General features: G+C 40.4%; 1 protein-coding gene across 1 annotated transcript in view; it reads left to right on the forward strand.

Annotated features, from left to right (window-relative positions):
• Positions 1-22,280, forward strand: part of LOC149473680 (uncharacterized) — a 47,362-nt gene that overhangs the window by 16,972 nt on the left and 8,110 nt on the right. The window contains exon 5 of the mRNA XM_089674776.1: positions 2,645-2,772. Within this exon, the coding sequence (XP_089530902.1) occupies positions 2,645-2,772 (128 nt within the window). The remainder of the gene's footprint in view (positions 1-2,644; positions 2,773-22,280) is intronic.

Genomic DNA, 22,280 nt, shown 5'->3' on the forward strand with positions numbered 1-22,280 from the left:
ATTGATGCTTGTGATAAACTTCCTCCCTGGCATCTTTTCCTCCTTTATTCCTTTTTTCTTTCTCTTATTTATCTTTACATTTTCAGGTTTTAGAGTCTATCAACTTTCACAACATGTATAGGCTATTCAAATGTATCATAACTACAATTTATTTTTTAGTATTCATATTACTTTGTAGTGAATATTACAATGTGAATTACTTCAGAACACTTATGTTTATTTTTATTTTACATAGTTACTTTAGTTGTTATTACATTCAATTTATGGCACATACTTTTTTTTGTACTTTGAAAATGTTAATCATTTGCTGATGTGACTGTACTTGTACTGTACATTCTTGTATAAGAAAACTCTTTACTTTTTCTTATGTCAATATTTAATAAAATATTATTGATGGACTGTTAAATACATAATTTGTTACATATATTTGATAAATGTAGAGAATAATACCTACTGAGATCCTGCAGATATCCAGGGCTATCCTGTATCCTGTGCACTCTGTGACCTTATGTCAAATAAAATTTGCACTGCCCAGATCACTTCTGAGAACTACTGATTACCTCACCCTATGTTAAAGCGAAGACGAGGAGGTGTTCTATAGGACCCAAGTTATTGACAGGATCACGGTGAAAATACAATAAAAAATGCCTGAAAAATAATCTAATGCAGCCACCAGATCTAAGGACTGGTAAGCTACGATATTACAAAAGTGTTCTTACATTTAAATACATTTAACAACTACACAGTAATGTCCAGCAGATGGCACAGCAAGACCAGAATTTCTTATAGATCTCAACAGTAACACCCTGAAATTAGAGCAGTCAAACAAGATGAGGTCCTCATTATTATTATTATTATTATACAGTATTTATAAAGCGCCAATAGTTCGCTCAGCTCTGTACATTACAAAGGGGGACAGAACATGTGACAGAACAATACCAATACAATGCAAAACATGAGGGGATTGAGGGCCCTGCTCTTTCGAGCTTACAATCATTACAGTAAATGTTTTTGTCACAACTTTGGCTGCAGTGCCATAGTGATGTAAATTTTAACTGGCCATAGATGGATGGTTCAGCAGGGACTGGCTGAATTTCAATCCTTGTTTGGCCGTTTCCGCTCGACAGAAGTTGATCTAATGATAATCTTAATGGCAAACGTTGAAAAGCGTTTCTAGATCAGCCGGCTACAGCTGATCAGTGTATTTTAACAGCAGAGAAGTCCCGCTGTCAGAATACAACAGCACAATGGGGAGGATACCTCTATCCACCTCACTTGTGTGGACATGGAATTCTATTCATTTTTTTTCCATCAGCCTGCTGTCTGTTAAAAAAAAAACCCCAAAAACATCTATTCTTCAGAAACCAAGAAGCTTAACTGATACACATGGCGGACAGGTGTGTGCGATCGCTAACCACCTTCTAAAAACTCTTCCTCTCGCTTCCTGGCTGCAGGTCTTCCTATCATCTGCCAGTGAAGTGATATCACCCTTAATAGTACCCAGAACACACATCAATGCACCAGTTTAGAGGAAATATGTTTTTTTTTTTGGGCTGAAGGTCTAGGAGGGAACTGGTTAGGAACTAGAGAACTGGACAACCCAATGCGGAAATACTGAAAGAATAACAATGGTCAATACATACAACAGCCATAGACAATATAACATATCAGTTGAGAACGCAATGTGAAACGTAAAGAAGAGGTAAACCTAGCTATAACTAAACTTATGTTGTGAAAACAGTCTCTCCTTTCATCACATTTGTAGGCAGGTGCTTGCTTGGGGTAAATACTTGGCTATGTTCTGTCTTATTATGTTTTTTCTGTATGGCCTTGTACTGGTTGAACGTGTTTATTGTGTATTTTGCTGCCAGGCTGACTAAAGGTTAGGAAGGGGTTTTGTTGCCGGCTCACTGGTGTTGGTGGCTTTGTCCCCTTTTGGCAGGCTGTAAGTACAAGGGGAGGCAACCTTGCTGTGTTCTTGGATAGGGAATTGCCTGGAGGACTGCAACCACATGTAACACTAGGGGTCATTTACTAAAACTGGAGAGTGCAAAATCTGGTGCAACACTGCATAGAAACCAATCAGTTCCAGGTTTTATTGTTTGAGATGATTGTAGCCGTATTAGTGCACTTGTGACAGAAACAATTGAGTACTGTCCGTGATAATTTTTTTATTTGCACTAACATACAATTTTTAGGACAAGCTTTCAGGGTATGTCCTCTTCTTCATGGTCCAAGCAATACTGCATCGCATACTAGCACATTATGCAAAACTTACCTTAAAACGAAGCCCCCCCAGTGGCGCACTGTCACCGCTGTAGAGGCTTCCATCTTCACCTGTCTTCCTTCCATCTGGCTGGCTGAGCTGTGATGACGTCATTCCCGCACATGCGCACAGGAGTCTATGAACATGGCACAGTGCTCTGAAGGAACAGCACAGGTATGCCATTCCTTCAGAGCGCATGTGCTGCTGTAAGAAACACCAGAATATTTCCTAAATGGTGCACGATTAGATGTTCTTTTTACCTACAGGTAAGCTTTATTATAATCATTTGTATTCATTTGAAAATGAGTACATATTTTCTGTCAACACATTTGTATCTATCAGGCTGTTCTCATAACGAAACTTGATTTTCTAGTTTAGGGCGTTTACATGAATTCCTCGTGGAAGCTTCAGCTTATAGGAAACCTAAAGCAGAAGACAGCAAAGAGGAACAGCTTCGAGGGACTGGTCTTACGAAGTGGAGAAAGCCTAGGGGAACAAGGCATAAGGTAAGTATTATACATTTTTCCTTTGCCCCCAAAACACCATGAACAGTTAGGCCTTGCACTGCAGAGTTGGAACTTAAAGGGGCTGTAAACCCTTACATAAACCCAGTGAAGTGACTGGCCTCAGGTGATAAAAAAAGAGATGAAAAAATCCTCCTACATAAGTTGTACCTGTCTGTCTGCAGCCTTCTCTTATCTACATCCATTCAAAGTGCTGAACTTACATAGCTTGTTTGAGTTCAGGAAAAAAAGGGCAGAGAGCTGAAATTACACTCAGCAGAGTTCAGTGAGGAGAGCTGATTGGAGGGATTGAAGAGACAACCCCCACCACCCACACACAGACACACACACACACACACACACAACTCACAGGAACAGAGCTGAGGCTGTCAATCTCCTGAAGGTCCCTCCCCGTCACCATTTTTCTCTTGGTGTCAGGAAAACTTGTCAGGAGTGACTCTTGCAGATAGCAGAGGAATAAGGCAGCAGACAGAAATGACACTTTGTGCTCTTGATTAAGACAAGTACACCCTGTAGAGGGATATGCTTTGTTCATTTTCCATGTCTGAGGCTTACAACCCCTTTAAAGACAAAGAACTACTAATGGGCATTTGTAATAAACTTAAACTGAAACAAAGCCATCCTATTCTTTACAGCCAAGGAAGTTGTCATCTTAGCCTTTGTTTGTTGACATGGTGCTGCACACGTGACCAGTTATGACATTAGCAATTTGATGGCTTGACAGTTTGGTTGTGAGCATCAGCACTTGTGACAGTTGTCATCCATGGCATTGCTGGAATTTAACTGTTATGGGGAAACTGTTAAATCTATAGGTTTATTTCCACTTTAATTTCCACTTCTTAATTGTTAATGTAGTGCAGGCATGTCTCTTAGAGATTACCTAATTCTTTAGTTACCTATATTTACTATATTTGCAGAAGTGTGCCACTGTGCTTGGAAATGCTCATTCAGTGCAGTGTTGTGTGCCTGGGGTAAGGGAGATTTAGGGCTCCTCCATTTCTTCCAACTTTTTTTTTTAAGATGGAGAGCAAGGAGATCAGGAAAAATGAATGTTGCCAATGCACCTTCAACCTGTGGCTGAAGGAAAGAAAATTGCATAATGTATTGCCAGCCCTAGCTATATTGACACACGACAGGATAAAAAGAAGAATTGGTTATACTTCACAAACAGTTATAGATGTGGTAGTAGCAAGTGTCTCTGTTGTTTCCACAAATTGAGAAGTGAAATGCGGTGCGGAATTTGCACAGAAAATGCTGCGAATTCCGCACTTCATCAGTGTGAACCAGGGCTGAGGGCTGGTTCACACCAGTGTGATTTTGCAGCCCGTTCATTTGGATGGGCTGCAACTCTCACCAGAGCGCACAGAAAGTAGTGCATGCACTACTTTTGCAAAACGCGCTGCACCAAATCACCTAGTACTGCATTTGTAAACTGCGATTGGCATGCCTTTGACAAAGTATTGGCACCTGCAGCACATCACAAAGACAGTGCATTTTGAACGTGGTGCAGAAAACACGCACAATACACATCTTTCCTGTACCACATTCTGCCAACATTGTGTTAACCGGCCCTTAGAAACCATGTGGTATTTATTCATTCAGACAATCTAAATTCATTCTGGAGCTAAAGGATAAGTTCACTCCTAAGAACAAAAATAATAAATGCCATTTTATTACCAGCAAAAAAAATGTGCATTTATTTATTTATTTTTAAATGTGAATTTATCCTTTTTAATTCTGGAATAGTACAAAAGGCAAATGCCAAGATAATGCACTATGTAGTTCTCTCCCTCACATTTTGGGCCATTTACTGTTGAGATTACTGTGGGCTCTGGTCATCTTTAAAGGGGCAGGTGGTGTCTTAACACAGAACATGCTGAGGAACTCATATACTGTATAAGAGGTCATAAGCATTTGGTAAGGAGTTGGTGTGCATTATGGTGATGGAACAATAAAATGAACACAGCATTTTAAGTGGAATGCCATCGCAATTATTCACAAAAAATGTGGAGATTTACTTTTTATTACACATTGGAATGTATCTAGTGCACAATTGATACATTTCACTGATATTTACTATTGAATCACTGTGATTTTGATGTAATGGTTGCAAGTGTTTTATGTACAGTATTTACCATGAATCATTTAAAGGCATAACACAGCAAATTAATTTTAGTTTATCATAAAAATGTTTATTTTTCCATCCCATATGCATATGCACTTCCAGTATACTTTAGATGTGAAGTCCTTATTGATGTTTTGTATATTGTTAATTTTTAATAGGTGTTGAGACAGGATTAGTATTGTGCCTGAAGTATATTTACAGTATAAGGATGAAAAACAGCATGATGGGTATGCTATGATTAAGCACAGTTTGTAAAACGCATTGACAGTATTCTTCCTCCCGCTGTATTGCTTTATTTTTATGTACACATATCAATAAAGTATTCGTATTTTATATATATTCATAAGATATGAGTTGGACTGGCCCCCATGTTTTGTGGCAGATAAGGGTGGATCCATTTTTTTCAGCCTGTTTCCACTGTGGATGACATTTTTTCATACTTTTATCTTAAGAAATTTTTAGCACTAATACTGGATCTTTAGTTGTATTTTCTGTAGTTGCTGAAAATGTTCTTAGCCTGAAAATGTTTAACTAAGTTACCTCATCTAAAGACTGATAAGCTGCAATATTTTATATTTCCTGACTGACTCCATGGCAGCATATGTTTAGGTAGACTCTGCCCTCACTCCTATCCCATAGCACCCCACTCCCATAAATTTTGAGGCTGATCCAGATCACTTATGATAAGCACTTCTGCTTGCAGCACTAGATTTATCAGTTCAAATCCCAACTAAGATACTTCTACCTGCACCACAGGATGTCATATTAGACACTAATGTGTGGGGCCTTGTGAGCTACTATGGTGTATGCGAAGTGTTAATAAATATTTAAATATTATCAATACTATGTGGTAAAATCAATACAATAGTGAAAATAAAATTATAATAAAAATTGTGTAAAAAAACAGTGAAAATTAGTGGTTCGCTTACACTCTACACATACTCATACCATTGTGTCATAGAGAATAAAATAAAAAATGATGTTGCACTCCACTACCAATTGCAAAAATGTCAATAAATAAATATTAAATAACAGACCAGCTTTGAAAGAGTGCATATCAATATCTCTGCAATTTTATTACTGCTGCAAACATGTCCTTATTAAGTCCGTGACCTTGACACTTCTTCTAGTCCTGTGATATGAAATAATAACCGTGCAGTTCACCAATCACAAAAAATATTATGCATCTTCACTGGTTGTGCTCTCTTGGAATGAAATGAACCATACATGTCTAATGGCAATTCCAATCTCAGCAGATGGGATTTTTAGAGCGGTACAATTGTTGTTAACAGGGTTGCCTATTTTCACCTTCCCGGAGTTTCCTTACAGAAGTACCTCTGCTTCTCCATGGGTCCAGACATTATGCAGCTTACATGTCTGTTGGTTGGATTTTCAATCTACTCCTTCTCAAGACAGAGATGCTTTGCAAGAACACAGAAGGGATTCTCAGAATCCTACATTTAGTTGTCTGGCTAGTGATTAAAAAAAATTGACATCTGATTCCTACACAAGTCCTTGTGTATTTGAGAACCTAATTCATCACCGTGCACAGTCCATTTTTTTGTTTGCCACTAAAGTATATTGGTGATAAGGCTCAGGGTTATTTATTTTGGCTTTCCTCTCTTCTTCTGTCAGCATCTCAATGCTGGATGATGTTTGAGATCATGGTCTCTCCCAACCCTATATTAAAGTGGTCTCAGTGGAGGAGGCTCCTTCTCCAGAAGGGTGTTTCTCTAAGGCTACGTTCACACTAGCGTTGTGTGTAGGTGGCAGAGAGGCCTTTGGGAAGAATTTTTACAGCTTCCCAAACGCCTCGGACAGTTCTGCACATTGCAGCACATGGTGCTGTTCTAACGAGAGCGTTAGCGTCGCGTCGTGGCAAAACGGACGCCTCTGGTCGAGTCAGGGGGCGTTGAAGCCTCCTATTCTAGTCTATGGTGCCGCTCTGCAAATGCCCGGCCGGCGTTTGCGACGCGGTTGCGGGGAGTTTGCGGAGAAGTAACACCATTTAAACTTCATTATAGGCGTTTGTGGGCATTTTTAACGCTCGGCAAATGCCTAGCAACCGCTGCTAAACCGCACATGCGGCATTTGCGGAACGTTTGCCGAGCATTAAAAAACGTTCCGCAAACGCCGGACCAACGCTTGCCAAATGCTATAGGGGTGTTTGGCAAGTGTTGGTAAAACAGTCAAGTGTGAACGAGCCCTAACAGTGAATTATTCTCAGCTGCTAAGAACTAATGAACTCCCCTGTTCATTAAGCTGTTTTGAACATTCTGGATTTTTGGCCAGCCATTATTTGCTCCCTGTACCTTACGTCACCTGACAGTAGGCTCTTTGGTCTTGATGAGGCTAAACAACATAGTGGTTCACTATATCAAGAGGAAAGACAGAACATGCAGGTTCAGTCTGCTGAGAGGAAGAGATGATCATGACCTGGGTAGGGAGGAAACACTCCAACATTTCAGGAAATCTACTTTCCGGGGATTCAGAACTTCTGGGAACAATCCATAATCTGTGGCCCTATTGAGCACTGAGTGATTCCTACACACAAGTTCCTTCAAGCGGATTTCTATCCCTGGGCAAGATTCCAGAGTTAAATCTGTTTGCATTCCTTACAATTGCAAGCTGGAGAGTGTTTTCATCTAGGCTGATAAGCCCTAGGAGTGGATGCTGTGATAAATCAGGGGAGGTTTCCCAAACTGTATGCTTTACCTCCAGTCCAAACCATATGCCAATTTTTACGTCTATTGTTAAAGACAATGGCAATCAACACAATAATTTCGCATTGGCTAAACAGACTTTTGTTCCCTCTTTTGGTTTCAAGTTATCGGAACCCAGTCCCCCATCTCTCAGACGAGATCTTCTGTTGTAGGGTGCAATAAAACACCCTTGTTTGCTTGCCTCTTCTCCAGTTTAGTCTTAAGAGTAATGGACTAACCAGCCCTGTCTGTTTTCTCTAATATCTAATATCTATACTTTTGGACTGTATCAAAATTTACAACAGTATTTGAGTAAACCGTGTTAAATTTTGACTAGCTTTGTCTAAAGCCACCCTGAGATTTATAGTCGGGCCCACCCTCTGTAGAAGGGCAACTAGAAAAAAAATGCAGTTTGGAGAGAAATTGCCTCTCAGTTTAGAAAGTCAATCACAGTCCCTGCAAACTGTTACAAGTACTGTATATTAGATGTTATGTTATGGTGGGTGTATTGCAGGTCCCAATCTTTTTCAAACTTTGCTGACAACACTGACACTATTAAAGGTCTATTTATAAAAGTTTTCACACAACTTTAACCAAAGATTCACACATTTTTCTATTTGGAATATATCACTGTCATTTAAACAAAAAGAACCATGAAGATTCAACTGTATTGAATGTTTTTTTTTAGATAAAAGATTAATAGCTTAAAGCGGAGTTCCACTCAAAAGTGGAAGCTCCGCTTATTTGCCTCCCCCCCTCCATTAACATATTTGGCACCTGTTGGGGGAGGGGGTTTGTTGGATACCTGTTTTTGGCAGGTACCCTCTCCCACTTCCGGCTCAGTTCGCTGCAGTGAAATGAGCTGGAAGTTCGGTCCCCTCCTCCCTCCTGCAGTCTCCTGGGGACTTTCACAGGTCCCAGGAGACTGCCGGACCAAATAGGAGGTGCAGTATGAGTCACGCATGCACAGTGGGCACCAGGCTGTGAAGCCGCAAGTAGTCACAGCCTGGTGCCCACAGGTGAGATGCCGGCGCTGTGAAGGAAAGAAGGGGAGTAGGGACCGCGTGGCTGAGAACATCGCTGGGCCCTGGGACAGGTAAGTGTGTGTGTATTAAAAGTCAGCAGCTACAGTTTTTGTAGCTGCTGAATTTTAAAAAACACTAAAACGGCTGGAACTCCACTTTACTCCCTAGCACCAGAACTGAAAAACTTACCCTCTTCTCCATTTCAAAGGGTACTGTATATGTTGCATAAGAAGATATTTTACTGCACTACTTTCTGTTAGATAACATATGACCAGGGGCGGACTGACCATTTGGAAACTTGGGCACTGCCCGAGGGCCCGGGGTCAGTAGGGGGCCCCATGAGATGCCCCTGGTACCTTTTTCATAGGCTTTTTTGAGTTTGGGCAAGGACACAGGGGCCCCATGATCCCCTATTGCCCGGGGGCCCCATGAGTTGTCAGTCCGCCCCTGCATATGACTGTATAAATGATACAGAACTATGTAACAAACACAAAAAAGACAATATATTCTAAAAAAAAAAATATTTTTTTTTTATTAAGGCACAGAAAGTACTTTTTTTTTATTTTGATACAAATAAGTAGAAGCTGGAAAGAATTTACAGAAGGAAAAAATTTAACAGTTCCTGCAAAGGATCCTGGACTGCTCATTTTTTCTTGGATGGCTGGTTCTCCCATTGGCACTCTAAGCAGTGTCCACCAAGCTTGTTCCAAGTTGTAGTGGAATGTATCCTCAAAAACATTCTTATACCTAACAAGAAGAACGCAAGCAGTTTTTACAACATTGACAGTGTTCTCAGGGGTCATGTGGATGGTGGAGCATAACACCATCAATATTTTTTAGCCAAAATGCCAAATGTGCATTCTACCATTCTTTGTACATGGCAAAATCTATAATCAAAGATGTGTTTGGGGTGACTTATTCCTCTTTGTGCATATGGTTGTATTAATGATTCCTCAGAAAAAAAGCTGTCTAAATTGGCCCTTGTATTTGTATGTATGAATGTGAGTTAAGGACTTTAGATTGTACGCCCCTTGAGGGTTAGGGACTGATGGGAATGTACAATATATATGTAAAAGCGCTGCGTATATTGACGACGCTATATAAGTACCTGTTATGAATAAGTAGGTAGGTTAAATGGCTCCTGTCTAAATTGGCCCTAGTAAGTCTATGTATGAATATGAGTTAGCGACCTTAGAATGTACGCTCTTTGAGGGCAGGGACTGATGTTATGTACAATATATATGTAAAAGCGCTGCATATATTGACTACGCTATATAAGTACCTGTAATAAATAGGTAGGTTGGTTAAATGGCTCCTGTCTAAATTGGCCCTAGTATGTGCATGTATGAATGTAAGTTAGGAAGCTTAGAATGTACGCTTCTTGAAGGCAGGGACTGATGTAAATGTACAATATATATGTAAAAGTGCTGCGTATATTGACGACGCTATATAAGTACCTGTAATAAATCAGTAGGTAGGTTAAATGGCTCCTGTCTAAATTGGCCCTAGTATGTGTATGTATGAATGTAAGTTAGGGACCTTAGACTGTACACCCCTTGAGGGTTAGGGACTGATGTGAACATACAATATATATGTAAAAGAGCTGTATAAATTGACAGTGCTATATCAGTACCTGTAATAAAATAAATAAATACAAATACCTCATTGCCCACAAATGTGAATGGATATATTGTTCTGTTGTACTAGAACTTGGTCTTTCAGCCAGAATGTTTAGTTTGCTTTTCCTTAACCACTGCCCGAGTTTGGAATGGTTGAAGATGGTGACTTGCTGTTGCTTCCATAGAATGATATATCAGAATTTGTAGTCTGCATCTACCATGGCCAGCAATACCAATGAGAAACACTTCTTGTAGTCAAAGTATTTTCTTCCAAATGAGTTATATTATGTTCACTGGTGTGTATCCAAGCTCTGTGTAAATTGATGGCTCTATATAAGTACCTGTAATAAAGAAATCGATCAATCAATCAATCAATCAAATCTGCAGGCAACTGCTTCTGCTAGAAATCTTCTATGCTGTGCCTCCTTTGGAGTTGCTGGATACTTCACTGAGTGGTTCTCTTCTGGTGCTGTGAAGATTAACAGCTACTGCTGCTACTGATAAAAATTGTGCTGTTGTTTGCTGCCTTCTGCCCTCTCCACCATTCACAAACCTCATACTTTTAGTTCCGCAAAATGCACCATGTTCTGTGAATGGGCAGGGGAGATCCTGTCATTCAACTGCTACTTCTCTGTTCACAGAAGGAGATGCATTGTGGGTCAATCATAGTTTTATGAATGGCAGAGAAGGCAGAAGTGGGTGGGTAAGCCGATATTGATGAAACCTATTATAAAAACTGAGACATTTTATTTCTAATTGTTCTATTATTGTGACAAAAATATACACTGCTTTTGGATCCGCCAAAGGTTTGGCTTATGTGAAGAGGTAAAATATTAATAAAATTGTCACACAATTCTTTGTGTTTGTTTGTACTTTGGAAATACATCATTTTATGTTGAAGACTGCTGTTGCTCGCGTTAGTGGTGACTGTGGAGGGCATATTCTCTTCTTGTCCATTCATTGCTATGTGACAGCAAGGCAGAGAATATTCTTACAATTAATTTTGTGACTATTTGCTTATCCAATCATATGAAATGCAAGTTCCTGTTTACACAAGGGCTCATGATTGTTTGACTGAAGTGAAAATTCACACAATTTACTGTTTGATTAGTTTACGTACCCTCAGGATTTCCAGCTGGTTGTCAAAGCTGTGGAATAAAAAAAAAAAAAATATATATATATATATATATATATATATATATATCCCCAATAAAATGAAAAGAACAATTTATATATATATATTTATTGTAATATATATATATATATAATCAGAGTATAGCATCAAGTCAATTAAACTCCTGGGATATTGATCTGGTCAGTTAAGTAGCAGAGGGGGTTGTTAATCAGTTTCAGCTGCTTTGGTGTTAATGAAATTAACAACAGGTGCACTTGGTGGGAAACTAGGAGATGACCCCCAAACAGGAATGGTTTTACAGGTGCAAGCCACTGACATTTTGTTCCCTACTTATCTTTCCTGACTGTTTTTCACTAGTTTTGCATTTGGCTATTTACAGTGTCACTACTGGTAGAATGAGGCAATACGTGGACCCTACAGAGGATGCACTAGCAGTCCAACTCCTCCAGGATGGCACATCAATATGTGCCATTGCAAGAAAGTTTGCTATGTCTCCCAGCACAGTGTCAAAAGCATGGAGATGATTCCAGGAGACAGACAGTTACTCTAGGAGAGCTGGACAGGTTCGTAGAAGGTCCTAAACCCATAAGCAGGACTGGTATCTGCTCTTTTGTGCAAGGAGGAACAGGATGAGCACCACCAGAGCCGTTTTGGTGGTGGGTCAGTGATGGTCTGGGGAGGCATATCCATGGAGGAACGTACAGACCTCTACAGGTTAGACAATGGCACCCTGACTGCCATTAGGTATCAGGATGAAATCCTTGGATCCACTGTCAGACATTTCAATGGTGCCGTGGGTCCTGGGTTCCTCCTGGTGCAGGATAATGCCCTGCCTTGACTGGTGAGGGTATACAGGCAGTTGCTGGAGGATGAAGGAATTGATACCATTGAATGGCCCCCACGCTCACCTGACCTAAATCCAACAGAACACCTCTGGGATATCATGTTTTGGTCCATCTAATGCCTCCATGTTGCAGCTCAGACTGTCCAGGAGCTCAGTGATGCCCTGGTCAAGATCTGGGAGGAAATACCCCAGGACACCATCCGTTGTCTCATTAGGAGCATGCCCCAACATTGTCAGGCATGCATACAAGCACACGGGGGTCATACAAACTACTGAATACCATTTTGAGTTGCTGAAATTAAATTTCAGCAAAATGGACAAGCCTGCTGCATCATTTTTTCACTTTGATGTTTGGGGTGTCTTTGAATTCAGTCCTCTGTAGGTTGATCATTTTCATTTCTAACAAACGATGGGGCATCCTTACGTTATTAACAAATTACCCAGTCCATATCAGTATAGATATCCAGCATGATATTTTTCCCCATTGAGATCTGATGTGTTTTCAAAGTGTTCCTTTAATTTTTTTTTGCAGCAGTATATATATATATATATATATACAGTATATATATATATATATATATACAGTTGCAAGAAAAAGTATGTGAACCCCTTGGGATTACGTGGAGTTTTGCATGAATTGGGCATAAAATGTGCTCTGAACGTCATCTAAGTCACAACAATAGAAGAACACAGTCTGCTGAACATAATACTACACAAACATTAGATGTTGCCATGGTTTAATTGCACATAACATGTAAACATTCACAGTGCAGGGAGGAAAAAGTATGTGAGGCCCTAGCTTAATGACTTCTCCCAGAGCTAATTGGAGCCAGGAGTGAGCCAACCTTGACTCCAATCAGTGTGATGATATTGGATGTGTTGCTGACAGCTGTCCTGCCCTTAAAAAACACACACCTGTTTTCGGTTTACTGGTTTCATGAAGCACTGTCTGATGTGAACCATGCCTCACAGAAAAGAGCTCTTAGAAGACCTACGATCAAGAATTGTTGACTTGCATGAAGCTGGAAAGGGTTACAAAAGTATCTCCAAAAGCCTTCATGTTCATGTGTCCACGGTAAGACAGACTGTCTACAAATGGAGAAAGTTTAGCACTGTTGCTACTCTCCCTAGGCGTGGTCGTCCTGTAAAAATGACTGCAAGAGCACAGCACAGAACGCTGCATGAGGTAAAGAAGAATCCCAGAGTGTCAGCTAAAGACCTACAGAAATCTCTGGCACATGCTAACATTTTTGTTGACACATCTACAATAAGGAAAACATGAAACAAGAATGGAGTACATGGGAGGACACCACGGAGGAAGCCATTGCTGTCCAAAAAGAATATTGCAGCACGTTTGAAGTTTGCAAAAGAGCACCTGGATGTTCCACAGCACTACTGGCAAAATATACTGTGGACAGATGAAACCAAGATTGAGTTGTTTGGGAAGAACACACAACACTATGTTTGGAGAAAAAAAGGCACAGCACACCAACATCAAAACCTCATCCCCACTGTAAAACATGGCGGAGGGAGCATCATGGTTTGGGGCTGCTTTGCTGCCTCGGGGCCTGGACGGATTGTTGTCATTGATGGGAAAATGAATTCCAGAGTTTATCAAGACATTTTGCAGGAAAACGTACGACCATCTGTCCGCCAACTGAAGCTCCGCAGAGGATGGGTGTTGCAACAGGACAATGACCCAAAGCATACAAGTCATTCAACAAAACAATGGCTGCAACAGCACAGAATACGCCTTCTGGAGTGGCCCAGTCAGAGTCCTGACCTCAACCCGACTGAAATGCTGTGGCATGACCTTAAGAGGGCGATTCACACCAGACATCCCAAGAATATTGCTACACTGAAACAGTTTTGTGAAGAGGAGTGGTCCAAAATGACCCCAGATCATTGTGCAGGTCTGATCTGCAACTACAGGAAACGTTTGGTTGAGGTTATTGCTGCCAAAGGAGGGTCAACCAGTTATTAAGTCCAAAGGTTCACATACTTTTTCCTCCCTGCACTGTGAATGTTTACATGTTATGTGCAATTAAACCATGGCAACATCTAATTTTGTGTATTATTATGTTCAGCAGACTGTGTTCTTCTATTGTTGTGACTTAGATGATGTTCAGAGCACATTTTATGCCCAATTCATGCAAAACTCCACGTAATCCCAAGGGGTTCACATACTTTTTCTTGCAACTGTATATATATATATATATATATATATATATATATATATACATACACACACACTATATTGCTAAAAGTATTGGGACGCCTGTCTTTACACGCACATGAACTTTAATGGCATCCCATACTTAGTCTGTAGGGTTCAGTATTGAGCTGACCTACCCATTGCAGCTATAACAGCTTCAACTCTTCTGGGAATTCTGTCCACAAGGTTTAGGAGTGTGTCTATGGGAATGTTTGACCATTCTTCCAGAAATGCATTTGTGAGGTCAGGCACTGATGTGGGACAAGAAGGCCTGGCTAGCAGTCTCCACTCTAATTCATCCCAAAGGTGTTCTATTGGGTTGAGATCAGCACTCTGTGTAGGCCAGTCAAGTTTTTCCACCCCAAATTCACTCATCCATGTCTTTATGGACTTTGCTTTGTGCACTAGTGCACAGTCATCAGAGGCGTTCCTAGGCTTGGTGTCACCCGGTGCGGTAACACTTGGTGACACCCCCTCCGACTCCAATCCATTATGCTCAATCCGCAGATCTGATCCATCCTGCGGGGATCGTCGGCTTTCTTTACAACTTACCTTTTCTTGGAGCGGGTCTGGGACAACTGCGCATGTCCCGGTTTTAGGCACGATCAATCGATGATAGCAGTAGTTCTATCATCGATTGATCATGCCTGAAACTGGGACATGCGCAGTTGCTTCAGGGGGACATATCTACATGGGAGACACATCTTGCCGATACACCGGTGTCACCCTGCAGGATCTTTGGCATGCAACCTATACGGGGTGACATCGGACCCGCTCCAAGAAAAGGTAAGTTGTAAAGAAAGCCGACGATCCCTGCAGGATGGATCAGATCCATCCTGCAGGGATCATCGGCTTGCTTTACAACTTAGCTTTTTGTGGAGCGGGTCCGGTGTCACCCCGTGCGGTCGGTGTCACCCAGTGCGGACCGCACCCCCCCGCACCTGCCTCAGGATGCCACTGACAGTCATGTTGGAACAGGAAGGGCCATCCCCAAACTGTTCCCACAAAATTGGGAGTATGAAATTGTCCAAAATGTCTTGATATGCTGATGCCTTAAGAGTTCCCTTCACTGGAACTAAGGGGCCAAGCCCAGCCCCTGAAAGACAACCCAACTCCATAATCCCCCCTCCACCAAACATTTCACTTGGCACAATGCAGTCAAGCAAGTACCGTTTTCCTGGCAACCACCAAACCCAGACACGTCCATCTGATTGCCAGATGGAGAAGCGTGATACGTCACTCCAAAGAACACATCTCCACTGCTCTAGAGTCCAGTGGCAGCATGCTTTACACCACTGCATCCGACACTTTGTATTGCACTTGGTGATGTAAGGCTTGGATACAGCTGCTTGGCCATGGAAACCCATTCCTTGAATCTCTCCATGCACTGTTGTGCTAATCTGAAGGCCACATGAAGTTTGGAGGCCTTTAGCTATTGATTCTGCAGACGGCGACTTCTGCGCACTGTGTGCTTCAGCATGCACTGACCCAGCTGTCATTTTACGTGGCCTATCACTTCATGGCTGAGTTGCTGTTGTTCCCAGTTGCTTCCACTTTGTTAAAATACCACTAACAGTTGACCATGGAATATTTAGCAGCAAGGAAATTTCATAGATGCACTTATTGCACATGTGGCAACCTATTATGGTACCACACTTGAATTCACTGAGCTCCCGAGAGCGACCCATTCTTTCACAAATGTTTGTAGAAGCGGTCTACATGCCTAGGTGCTTGATCTTATGGTAATGGAGGTGATTAGAACACATGAATCCAATGATTTGGAGGGGTGTCCCAATACTTTTGGCAATATAGTGAGTGTGTGTATATATATATATATATATATATATATATATATACACTATATATTCTTTCCACCAATGGGCTGTGGGTGCAGTGGGACTTTAAAAGTCCTGCATGCTGCATTTTTGCTGCATGTTTAAAAAGTGCACCAAAAATACACATCCCCATTTAAATGAATGGAAAACACATCATCAAAAATGTACAGCGTTTATGTTTTTGGTGTGTTTTTTGAGATTGCATGTCCATGTTTCACAGGTGTATTATTTGAGTTAGGCAATCAGAAAATGCACCAAAACACATAAAAACCTCATGTCTTTTTACTGTATTTTTTCAATGGAGCAGTGTGAAAGGGCTATTAAACATATCTTAAATGTATGTTTAAATATTTCTAATGAAAATAATAAGTGTTATTAATTAACATTTAGGTAAATTGTAAAAAAAGTGTTCATAAAAACGAAATTATGCTGCTTTGTACGTCCAATAATTAGCCTGCACACCTACACTCATCTGCACCACTCCCAAAATAAGCAGTAGACTGATCAAACTTTATTAGGTCATAAAGGGTTGGGCCAATGCCCTGGAGTCATTGGATTTCCCACAAACATAAGGAAAAAGGCATGCACGATCACAGTGTTCTGTAGCATCTTGTCTAAGACAACTCAACTAGGAGTCTTGGGAAGGAGATTTTCACCATGCCAGTGTTGATGATTAATAATATGGTAAGTCTATTTTATTTTTACATTAACATTAAGGTAGACTGTGACCCACTGAAGCTTCAGGAAGTAAAAACTTGGTTTATTTATGCTCTTTCAAATATCTTTGAGACAATCTTGGATATGTCTTTGAGTGAAGGGATGGATGAAATTCAGCATTCCCAGAAGTGAGTGCCCAATCTTGGGGGACAGGTTAGTGAAAGGATAAAGGGACCAGTGTTTTTGTTTTTTAAGCATGTTTTGTTTTTAAAATGAACCCGTACACATAGGGGGAGATTTACTAAAACTAGTGCACTCAGAATCTGGTGAGCTAGTTCTAACTGCATCTAGTTCAATTATGACTTGAGAGTAACCCTAGGTTCGCATCTGTGCAGGTGATGCCACGGTGGATCCGCACGAAAATGTGTGCAGCCACACCACCCGCACAGAGAAATGCGGACCTGCGGGCTGGAGCCATTAGTTCTAATGGCATAAATATACGTGAATAGTGAAGCGCTATAACAATCTAATCTAATGCTGGTGCAATGCTACCATGCTAAATTAATAAAAATCGTGCCAACATAATAGAATTGGATCTTTGTTTTGTATCCTATGCATACAACCTTGAGTGGAGGTGGAGTGGATAAGGTGCGCATGAGAGAAGTCTTTATCACATTCCATGGTCCCTTTGATGAGGAGCAGAATTGAGAGGACCTGGTATTGTGAATTCTAGCCTTTTGGTCCTGTGTGGGTCAGGGTGTGGAGGTGAGCAGGCATTGCTGCTATTAGAGGATCCCTTTTTCTTTTTCACTAGAGTGGGCACAATTACACTTGCATGGACTTTATGCTTTGGAATTTCACAGATGATTTTTGCTGCATCATATATTGTTGTTTATCATTTATAATTGTGTGGTTATATATATTGGAAAATAGCACGTGATGTTATCCTTTCAATTTTGAATAATCACTATTTGGATTTTCACTTTATTTTAATGGTTTGTTCACTTTGCATTGTTTAAAAATTAATTCATTTTGGATTTTCCACTGAGCACTATTATGTTGGCACGATTTTTATTAATTTAGCATGGTAGCATTGCGCAAGCATTAGATTAGATTGTTATAGCGATTCACTATTCACATATATTTTGAGCATACACTTATTGGTCTAAGTTGAGTGGCAGCAGCTATAAGTAGATTTAATATCATCCAATAAAGCGCAGGAGGATATCCACATTCAGTTCTAATGGCATGCCTCCAGCATTGGAATACGCAACCATACTGGGAACCGAGTTTCCCATGCAGGCTGCGTTTTCCAAAGAAGTGCAGGGACTTCTTCCCTGCGTTTCACCGGCATGGGAGTCCATTCAAATGAATGGGCTCTCGTGCCCGTGCAAAATGCAGCCCGCATGGCCGCATATATGTGAATTGGGGGTGAAACCTAGAGGCTGATTGGCTACCATGCACAGCTGCACCAGATTCTTTTGCACCAGTTTTAGTAAATCACCCCCACAGTGCCTAAAACTTGACTAACCTCAGTGTAGGACCCCAGCTAGAAAGGTTTAGGGTTGAGAACCACTGCTTTTGGGCCATGTAACACTAGCGATCCTAATGCTAGCCACAACACACCAGGAACAGGATTGCTAGAAGAACAAATCACTCATCTGCTTCTATGGCATCACTCCCTCTCTGGTCTATTCAGCTCTGTTGTTGCTCCCTCTATCTGGACAGCAAGGGAGCAATGCTGGCAAGTGTTCTGTTTTGCAATCCTGTTGTTTGGTGACTTGGGCACCTCTGCTGTAGTGCAAGGATATTCCTCAGGACTTTTGGAATGAATAGGAACTAGCAGTAGTAGGCTGAGACAACTGTTTTCTGCAAAATAAATACAGTGCTCAGCATAAACGAATACACTCCTTTTGAAAGGTAAGATTTAAATCAATATTTCAATGAATACGAGAACAATTTCCAAAACTATTCTTGTGTTCATTACATGAAAGTAAGGTTAATAATATAACTGAGATTACAAAATCTTAAGTTTTATTCTAATTAGTTGATGCAAAAATGAATACATCCCACAACAAAAACTACTCCATTTAGTATTTTGTATGACCTTCATGATTTTTAAGGAAAGCACCAAGTCATCTAGGCATGGAATGAACAAGTTGGCGACACATAGCAACATCTATCTTTTTCCATTCTTCAATAATGACCTCTTTTAGAGGCTGGATGCTGGATGGAGGGTGATGCTCAACTTGTCTCTTCAGAATTCCCCATAGGTGTTCGATTGGGTTCAGATCAGGAGACATACTTGACCACTGAATCATTTTCACCCTGTTTTTCTTTAGAAATGCAACAGTGGCCTTAAATGTTTGTTTTGGATCATTGTCATGTTGGAAAAGTGCATGACGACCAAGGGCAGGGAGTGATGGTAGCATCTTCTATTTCAATACAGAGCAGTACATCTGTGAATTCATGATACCACCAATTAAATGCATCTCCCTGACACCAGCAGCACTCATGCAGCCCCATAGGACACCGCCACCACCATGTTTCACTGTAGGCACCGTGCATTTTCCTTTGCACTCCTCACCTTTGCGGTGCCATACAGTTGTGAATTTCCAAAAACATTTATCTTGGTCTCATCACTCCAGTAGTCTTCTTTTCCAGCATGGGCCCTAGAAAATTCTAGGCTTTTATGTGCATGGGCTTTAGGAGAGGCTTCCTTCGTGGACACACCCATGCCATTCCTCTGCAGTGTACACCATATTGTGTCACAGGAAACAATCATCCAAGTTTTTTGTACTTCTTTAGCTAACTGCAGTGAACTTTCATGGCAATTTTTCTTCAAACCTTCTCATCAGAAGATGCTCCTGTCGATGTGTTAACTTCCATGGATGACCTGGACGTCACTGTGAGATGGTTGCAGTTCCATCTTTGTGACATTTTTGTATGAATTTTACTACATTATTCTGACTGAAAAGTAAAGCTTTGCTCTGTCCTCTGGATACTTGTTTAATTAATAATTAAACTCACCTGTAGTTGAATTCTTGTTAATTAGAATTTTGTTGTCTAAAATTTAGCTTTCCTCATAAGACTTTCATTGGGGTGTATTCATTTCTGCAACATGGTCTTGAATGAATCTGTAAGAAAAATACTTTTTGTGCAAATTAACCAGTCTTGTTTGCAATCAATGGCCTGCATTTGTGGGAGTATTTTGTAGTGTAGTGCCCCATAGAAAATTTTGATTATGAAAGAAAAGTAAAGGTTTTCTGACAAATCTGTTGGGGTGTACTCATTTATGCTAAACACTGTATTTATAAATATAGAAGATCTAAACCAAGGTCTCTGAAATCACATATAAGCTTTAACATGGTAATGTAGTTTTAGAACTTGAATAGATTTTAAAAAGGCCTCATGCACATTGGGCGTTAAAAATGCCACTTTTAGGAGCGTTTAACTTTTTTTCTTTTCTGACACTAAATGTCCTTCATTGTTTGTCTATCCATGCACACATAGGAATTTACAGTCATTTATGGCAGTTACTTTTGCTCTCCTGTGACCCAGGGTCGACTGATAGCATGTTATTGCCCATTATCATTTGACATGGCAGAGCTGATCCAGACTCTAAAAGGATCCCAACAATATTGTTGGGGTCCACTCAACTGCCTGATTGACAGCTGGCTACACCTCCCAGTGTGTGGCTGAGAGTTGGTGCCAACTGCACCCACCCCCTTTCCTGCCCCATGCTCCAGTGAGTGTTGGAGGAGCGTAGTGGAGAGCAGTGACTGACAGTCACTGATCTCCACTCTGAGCAGACCAAAAACAGTCATGTGATCACTCAGTTCTCTTAGCGCTGACATGGGACAGCTACAGCATCACACTCATGCTGCAGCATAAAGTTGAGTATATATGTTTTTTTTTAAAACCGTACACTTCTCCTTTTATAATAAATATAAATTACAATAGCTTGTGATGCACTGTGCTTTAGAAAACTAAATATCATCCAGTTATGGTTTACATCCACTGTAACCAGTTCCCACCCGGCCAATAGCAGAATGACGGCCAAGCAGGACTCTTTTCGATCCAGGTGGTAGTGATATGACATCCTTCCCGGATCGGCCTCACGCGGAGCAAGGTCTGCCACAGCTGTTTACCTCGGTCACAGCCGATGACAGATCTGTGTACCGACCGATTGCCAGTACCATGTGACCTGCTGTGACCAATCACAGCAGGTCACATGACAATTGTAAACCATGGATGGCTTCCTTTCATGCCATCCATTATATACAATTGTATCACTATCTGTGATTGGTCACAGTGATCACATGTACAGACTGGGCCAATCACTGCCCATCTGTGTCATGTGATTAGCCATGGCCAATCACAGCTAATCACAACAAAAAACCTGAATGAATCGATTTCATTCAAATTCTTTGCTATAAGAAATCATAGTGTGTAGAAAAAAAAATACTGATCACTTCCCCAATGTTACCATTACTATGGTAACATTATACTACTCTGGCTACAGTGTATTATGGCAAAAAAAATCTTAAAAAAAAGAAAACAATGTAATAAAAAATAAATAAAAAAAATTAAACAATTGAAAAAAAAATTTCCAAAAAAATGACAACTTCAAAAAACTCGCCATAAATACCTTAGAATGTCTACTTTGCAAAAAGGGGTCATTTTGAGGATATCTGTACTGTCCTGAAATTTTTGGGCCTTAAGAAATTAGATTGGCCATCAGTACTTCAGGATTGATCCATTTCAGATATATCCCAGAGTTTGTAAACTCTATAACTTTCCTACAGACTAAAAAATAAACACTGATTTGGATTATTTTCACTAAAGAACTGTAGCAGAACACATTTTGGCCTAAATTTATGAAGAACAATTATTTATTTGTATAACAGAAACAAATAAAAACGTGGGGCTTTTTTTGTTTTTTTTTGGTTTTTTTGGGGTTTTTTTTCTAAATTTTTGGTCTTTTTTTCAATGATTTAGCAAAAAATAAAAAGTCCAGTGGTGATTAAATACCACCAAAAAGAAAAGCTGTAGTTGTGTGATCAAAACAGTAAAAATGTAGTTTGGGTACAGCGTGGAAGCTGAAAATTGGCCAGGGCAGGAAGGGGGTAAAAGTGCCTGGTATTGAAGACTTAATAATGAAAAATAAACCTATTTTACTTGGGATACATGTAAAAAAAAAAAAAAGTACCTGAATGTTACTTGAGTGTTTTTGAGCATGATGAAACAAGTGTGAGCATTGCATTGCACATCTTGCAGCCTTGGCAGATTCAGATTATTTTCTTGTTGTGCAAGCAGTGTCATATCAATTA

Source organism: Staurois parvus, unplaced genomic scaffold (genome assembly GCF_062004578.1).
Source record: "Staurois parvus isolate SC_StPar_1 unplaced genomic scaffold, SC_StPar_1.0 ptg000012l, whole genome shotgun sequence".
NCBI lineage: Eukaryota > Metazoa > Chordata > Amphibia > Anura > Ranidae > Staurois > Staurois parvus.